General features: G+C 37.3%; 1 protein-coding gene across 1 annotated transcript in view; it reads right to left on the bottom strand.

The window, feature by feature from the left end:
- Window positions 1–7,663, bottom strand: part of DPY19L1 (dpy-19 like C-mannosyltransferase 1) — a 122,320-nt gene that overhangs the window by 14,508 nt on the left and 100,149 nt on the right. The window contains exons 17-19 of the mRNA XM_017502227.2: window positions 5,529–5,553; window positions 4,667–4,786; window positions 3,025–3,199 (exon numbers count right to left, since the gene is read on the bottom strand). Of these exons, the coding sequence (XP_017357716.1) occupies window positions 3,025–3,199; window positions 4,667–4,786; window positions 5,529–5,553 (320 nt within the window). The remainder of the gene's footprint in view (window positions 1–3,024; window positions 3,200–4,666; window positions 4,787–5,528; window positions 5,554–7,663) is intronic.

The following is a 7,663-nucleotide window of genomic DNA, read 5'->3' as shown; positions in this document are numbered from 1 at the left end:
AGAAATACAAACTACCATCAGAGAATACTATAAACACCTCTACGCATATAAAACAGAAAATCTAGAAGCAATTGATAAATTCCTGGACACTTATACCCTCCCAAGACTAAACCAGGAAGAAGTCAAATCCCTGAATAGATCAATAACAAGGTTTGAAATTGAGGCTGCAATTAATAGCCTACCAACCAAAGAAAGTTCAAGACTAGATGGTTTCACAGCTGAATTCTACCAGAAGTACAAAGAAGAGCTGGTATCATTCCTTCTGAAACTATCTGAAACAATAGTAAAAGAGGGAATCTTCTCTAACCCATTTTATGAGGCCAACATCATCCTGATACCAAAATCTGGCGGAGACACAGCTAAAAAAGAAAATTTCAGGCCAATATCCCTGATGAACATCGATGCAAAAATCCTCAATAATATACTGGCAAAAAACTGAATCCAACAGCACATTAAGAAGCTTGTCCATCAAGATCAAGCCGGCTTCATCCCCAGGATGCAAGGCTGGTTCAACATATGCAAATCAATAAACATAATTCATCACGTAAACAGAACCAAAGACAAAAACCACGATTATCTCAATAGATCAGAGAAGGCCTTCGACAAAATTCAACAACGCTTCATGCTAAAAACTCTCAATGGTATTGATGGAATGTATCTCAAAATAATAAGAGCTATTTATGACAAATTCACAGCTAATATCATACTGAATGGGCAAAAACAGGAAGCACTCCCTTTGAAAACTGGCACAAGACAAAGATGTCCTCTCTCACAACTCCTATTCAACACAGTATTGGAAGTTTCGACCAGGGCAATCAGGCAAAAGAAAGAAAGAAAGGGTATTCAAATAGGTAAAGAGGAGGTCAAATTGTCTCTATTTGCAGATGATATGATTGCATATTTAGAAGACTCCATTGTCTCAGCCCAAATCTCCTTAAACTGATAAGCAACTTCAGCAAAGTCTCAGGGTACAAAATCAATGTGCAAAAATCACAAGCATTATTATACACCAATAACAGAGAAACCGAGAAACATGAGTGAACTCCCATTCACAATTGCTACAAAGAGAAAAAAATACTTAGGAATACAACTTACAAGGGATATGAAGGATCTCTTCAAGGAGAGTTACAAACCACTGCTCAAGGAAATAAGAGAGGACACAAACATATGGAAAAACATTCCATGCTCATGGTTAGGAAGAATCAATATTGTGAAAATGGCCATATTTCCCAAAGTAATCTATAGAGTCAATGCTATCCTTATCAAGCTACCACTGACTTTCTTCATAGAATTGGAAAAAAACACCTTAAATTTCACATGGAACCAAAAAAGAGCCCGCATAGCCAAGACAATTATAAGCAAAAACAACAACAACAGCAAAAACAACAACAACAACAACAACAACAACAACAAAAAACCAAAGCTGGAGGCATCATGCTACCTGACTTCAAACTATACTACAAGGCTACAGTAACCAAAACAGTATGGTACTAGTACCAAAACAGATAAATACACCAATGGAACATAGAATAGAGGTCTCAGAAATAACACCACACACCTTCAGCAATGGGAAAAGAATTCCCTATTTAATAAATGGTGTTGGGAAAACTGGCTAGCCACATGCAGAAAATTGAAACTGGATCCCTTCCTTACACCTTATACAAAAATTAACTCAAGATGGATTAAAGACTTAAACATAAGACCTAAAACCATAACAACCCTAAAAGAAAACCTAGGTAATACCATTCAGGACACAGGCATGGGCAAAGACTTCACGACTAAAACACCAAAAGGAACGGTAACAAAATAGACAAATGGAATCTAAATAAACTAAAGAGCTTCTGCACAGCAAAAGAAACTATCATCAGAGTCAACAGGCAACCTACAGAATGGGAGAAAAATTTTGCAGTCTACTCATCTGACAAAGGGCTGGTATCCAGAATCTACAAAGAACTTAAACAAATTTACAGGAAACAAACAACCCCAACAAGAAGTAGGCGAAGGATATGAACAAACACTTCTCAAAAGGAGACTTTTATGCAGCCAACAAACATATGAAAAAAAGCTCATCATCACTGGTCAATAGAGAAATACAAATTTAAACCAGAATGAAATATTATCTCACGCCAGTTAGAATGGCAATGATTAAAAAGTCAGGAGACAACAGATGATGGAGAGGATGTGGAGAAATAGGAACACTTTTACACTGTTGGTGGTAGTATAAATTAGTTCAACCATTGTGGAAGACAGTGTGGCCATTCCTCAAGGATCTAGAACTAGAAATACCATTTGACCCAGCAATTCCATTACTGGGTATATAACCAAAGAATTATAAATCGTTCTATTACAAACACACATGCACACATATGTTTATTGCAGTACTGTTCACATAGCAAAGGCTTGGAACCTACCCAAATGCCCATCAATGATAGCTTGGATAAAGAAAATGTGGCACATATATACCATGGAATACCATGCAGTCATAAAAAAAGAATGAGTTCATGTCCTTTGGATGGACATGGATGAAGCTGGAAATCATCATTCTCAGCAAACTAACACAAGAACAGACAACAAAACACTACATGTTCTCACTCATAAGTCGGAGTTGAACAATGAGGACACATGGACACAGGGAAGGGAACATCACACACTGGGACCCGCGGGTGGTGGAGACCTAGGGGAGGGATAGCAAAAGGAGAAATACCTAAGGTAGATGATGGGGTGATGGATGCAGCCAACCACCATGGCACGTGTATCCCTATGTAACAAACCTGCATGTTCTGCACATGTATCCCAGAACTTAAAGTACAATTTAAAAAATAGCAGAATAAATTACTAAGAACATATGTATAACTTTTCCCTGCAAGCTATTTAAGCAGGATTATTATCTCCTTTGTTTTGGATATTCTAAAAGCAACACTGCTTAGAAAGAGTAAGATTACTGGAGGTAACTTGGGTTTAAGAGTTTGTACCGGTATATAAAATTGTGGGAAAAACAGCTAAATAATATGAAATTTTTTTTACCTGGTTTAGTACTATATTTGATCCATTCTATCAGTTCTTCTTGTGGCAAATTGCTGAACTCCCCTACAATATTCCACTGGGTTTGCAGATTTGCTGAGCCTTGTATTGACATAGCTGCTAATATAGCAAAAACAACAGCACCAGGATGTACTTTGCAAAAGAGCCATCCAAATAGCTGAAACCAAATTGAGAATATATTGGTAATTGTTAGTATAAAGTAGTTGCATCTATTATGCAAAAATTCTTCCCAGAGAAGAATGTGGCCTCTGCTAGAGGCCCAGATAAAGGATTAATTATCCAAAAGAAAAAGCCCCAAAATATAATCTTTGGGATCAAAAGAATTCTACCATGAGCCTTATGTAAGTGGAACACAATATAGAAAGCTCTTTTCTCAATCTGCTTTCTCTACTCTCAAATTCAAGTAAAGCCATACCTACCGACACAATGTACAAGGCCCAGGGCAAAACAAAAATGTGGGGTCCCTTGTTCAAAAATTACTAAGAAGTTCAAAACAGCAGCAGCAAATATTCAACCAAGTTCAGGGTCCTTCTGAACGCGAGGCCCTATGTGACAGCAGAAACCCCACACTTGCAAAACCTGACCTGGATGACCCTTTCTATCTGGTTGGTGTAAAAGTAATGGCGGGTTTTGTCATTAAAATAGCAAAACCTGCAGTTACGTTTGCACCAACCTATATTAGTCATGCTGCAGAATAAGACTCAAGATTAAAGGATTCCACCCAGCCTCCTTTCCTGTGCCAGCCTGAAGGAGTCAGAAAAGTGGAAAGCAGTGCCCTTTTATCATAATATAACATTCTGATTGGGAACTTCGAGGCTGGCTAATTTTTTCCATATTCAAATAGTCCACACTCCATAACAACACTTGGTTCTCCTGATCTTTCTCTAAATGTCTGCAGAGCTAGATTTCAAGTTTCCTGAGGGTTTATAAACACTGGGTTTTTTTTACTTTTCTGTCCACTACTCTATCTCACATCCTAGAGTGCACAGTGTAGGTGCCTAGTGAATATCTGCTATGTTTAAGAGAGGTGCTGCTATTGTACCTAGGTGGGTTGACTAACGGAAAGGCGACACTACGGAGAGGCATAAAAATCTGTGAATACAGAGCAAGGAGGCAATTACCAGGAAAAATAAGCAGAAAACTACCACAGAAGGCTTAAACTAAATTTTAAAAAGCACAAGTCAACAATGTGCACACAAATGTGCACCAAATGAGTGAAAAAAAAAAGGTTCAAGTTTGACACTAAAAAAAGAACATATAATTTGCAAGCACTTATAACTTGAAATCAATTATTAGAATTCTTTGTGATATGAATGTCACAGCAAAAAAAGTTATTATTTGTACAATTAAGTTCTGCTTTCCATCAGCACCTGCAGTAATCTCTCATGAACTCAGCCTGTACTAAATCAGTGTTTGCTGTACACCAACAACTAGTGTAGAAGTCTTTAGAAAGACAGAAAATGATCAGCTTTGGCCCTCCTTGCCCTTTAAGAAAGATAAGTACAAAACCATAAAGAGCTTTAACTATAATCACTTAAAAGACTTTGTAATTCATTATTTTAGGGCCACTCAATAATAAAGGCTAGAATTATCATCGTAGCTATACTCCAACATAACATGTTACCTGTCTTGAGCAGATCAGTGATGCCATAACACACATGTGGGGTGTCAAGAAGAGTTTTAGTCTCATAATTAAAATACCAAGGGCTGTATATGCTAACAATTGCAAAGCATGATAAACCAGCTGAAAGAAAAAAGAAAATATTTTTTACTCCTACTGTTTGTGAAGTTTAAGAATACTAAGCCGGCAGTATGCAGAAAAGAGTACGTTCTCCTTAGTAACAAAAACTAATACTCCTTTGGTTTCTGAAATTTCTAAAACAATTCTTAAAATTCACTTTCAAATGGTTCCATTTTAGTGGAAGGCTAAAATTATAAAGTCATTAAGGCAAGTGTTTCTGCGATTCTCAGAGTCAAATCTGTTGTTAATAAAGCCCACATTTCTGAATCTACCTTGATGCAACCATTGGATCAAAAATAGAAAGTGGTAAAAGAAATGACTGCTGCCTCAAGATCTGAGGACTCTACCTTGGAACTGGCCTCAAAACCAGGCTGGACCAGTAGGAGATGGGAGTAGTAGTAACCAATCACATCTCTGAAGCTTGAAGCAAGGTGAGCAGAGAGGAAAGTGATTTCCAATCATGCAAAAGACACCTCACATGTATGTCTAAATGGGCTCTAGAAATCAACTACTATTAGCGTAAAGATGATCACAGCAGAACAAATGGGTTTTCAAGTAAATTTTAACAAATGAATGGTCAGTCAATCTGCATGTATGTAGCATTCTCATAAAACACATAATACCAGGCTATTTTCAAGATGATTACTGACAACTGCCAACAAAGTTAGAAACTGGAACTAGAAAGGGAAGTCTAAATACATGCAACTTTAAGATAAGTAAAATTATAGTAATATTAAGTCTTTACCTCTCCATGATCAAACTGGTGTTTTCTGGAACAGAAAAAAATATACTGCTATCAGTTCATTATTGAAGCACTTACTTCATATGTTTGCATTTTCATCTTGCAAATAGGCATTTTACAACTTCTATAACATTCTCTCAGGACACATATAGGCAAATCAAAATAACTAAAAGTTACATGCCAAAACTGGTGCTATACTCTTTCAAGAATTATGAAGAGTGACAATGTTGTATTATATCCTGACTATTTGACTACATGGGTATTTATTAGGACAACAAAGGCACACTGTGGTGTCCCAGCTCCCTCACTGGTGATACCCCAGCAAAGCATGGAATGAAAAAGAACTTTGAGATTCTCACTAGGCACCCAAGTATAGATGACAAATAGGTGGTTACATGTATAAATCTGAGTTCAAGGGAGAAGTCCGAGTCAGAGACAAAAATGTGTGAATTGACAACACACACCTTGTCTTTTTTAAGCACTGGTATGTTCCCAAGACCTAGAGTAACGCCTGGCATTTAAAGCTCAACTTTTTTTTTTTTTTTTAAATGAATGAACAAGTGTATCAATAAACTGTTAATCCGGTAGCATATAATCTAATTTGAGAATTTGGCCTCAAAAATACTGACGTATTAACAAACTCAGGAAACATAAGGGTCTAGTGAAGGAGATGAAACAGTTCTTTATTCTTCTTTCACGCCAAGTAAAAACTATCAGTTACCATTTGTTGAGCTCTTACAATGTTAATATGCTTAGTACATTCCACTAACTCTAATCCTCCAACCATTTAACACCCCAATTTACAGACAAGGAAAGGGAATCACGGAGCTACTAAGTGGCAGCCAGGACTATATTTTGACTGACTTCAGAGCCAATATACTTTTTACTACATCATGCTGCCTCTATCCCACTTCCTGGGTCTTTGAGTAAAGAGAATATTGGCATTCACGTCTCTGATAGTTAGAATTTATGTCCTACTCTTCTCTTTACACTGGCTTTGGTAGTTATGCAAAATAAAATGTCAACATGCCACTCCTCTTCCAAAAAAGAGCTCTGATTCTATTTGAATTGAAAACCCTATGAAGCTCAATGGTTTCCTATAATTATTTCTATAGGTGAGTTATTCTTGAGGGGACAGCTTTATTTCTGTGAAAAGTTCCACCTTCCTCTTCCAGAGTTGCATACTAGAGCTGAAACTTTGTAGCTTCTTCCTGAGCTCTTCAGAAATAATCTCAGCTCAAATGAAGAAATATTTTGGCATTGTAAACCAGGACCTTCTTCTTTCCCTACTAGCCCTCAACTGAAATGCTACAGGTATGAACAAAGGCATAGTTACAATAAATTGTTTCTAAATGAGAACAAGAATTCTCTCAGGAGTATGTTCAATAATTTATCATTATGTTGGCAGATACTTGGAGGTGAGGGGATAATATAAGGCTGTGTATATTCAGATTATAAAAGAAAATATAGATACATACATTTGACAATCCTTATCCCCCAAAAAATCCCAGAAACGAATAAAAGTAAAAAAGTACCTTCACACTTCACCTTCCAATCCCACACTCTTAATAGTTACAGGTTTTACCTTTCCAGATCACTTCTATGCACAGATAAACACATAAAAATCTTCAAATTTTAAACAGAAGCATAATCATCATACACACACACACACACACACACACACACACACACACACACACAGAGGCAATTTTTAAAATTCAATAATGCATGATGGACCTATTTCCACAAAGATGGCCTAAAATTTCACCCTGATTGGATCATGACAGATATTTTGGATGTTTCCATTTCTCATATTACACACAATACTACAAAAGGCACTTCTCCCCGTCATGTCTGTATTTCTGTGAGCATCTCTTGAGGGTACACTTGCACTGGTGGAACTGCAGGGTTAAAGGACAGACCCACTGTATGTTTTACTGTGTATTGCCAAATTTCCCTCCCATCTACTACCTCCCACTCTTGTAAGCATTGGATGCATTATTAATTTTTAGAAATATGATAAGTAGGCCGGGCGCGGTGGCTCAAGCCTGTAATCCCAGCACTGTGGGAGGCCGAGGCGGGTGGATCACGAGGTCAAGAGATCAAGACCATCCTGGTCAACATGGTGAAACCCCGTC

Source organism: Cebus imitator, unplaced genomic scaffold (genome assembly GCF_001604975.1).
Source record: "Cebus imitator isolate Cc_AM_T3 unplaced genomic scaffold, Cebus_imitator-1.0 Scaffold294, whole genome shotgun sequence".
Taxonomy (NCBI): domain Eukaryota; kingdom Metazoa; phylum Chordata; class Mammalia; order Primates; family Cebidae; genus Cebus; species Cebus imitator.
The sequence above is the reverse complement of the archived record's forward strand: the minus strand, read 5'-3'. Positions and strand labels throughout refer to the sequence as shown.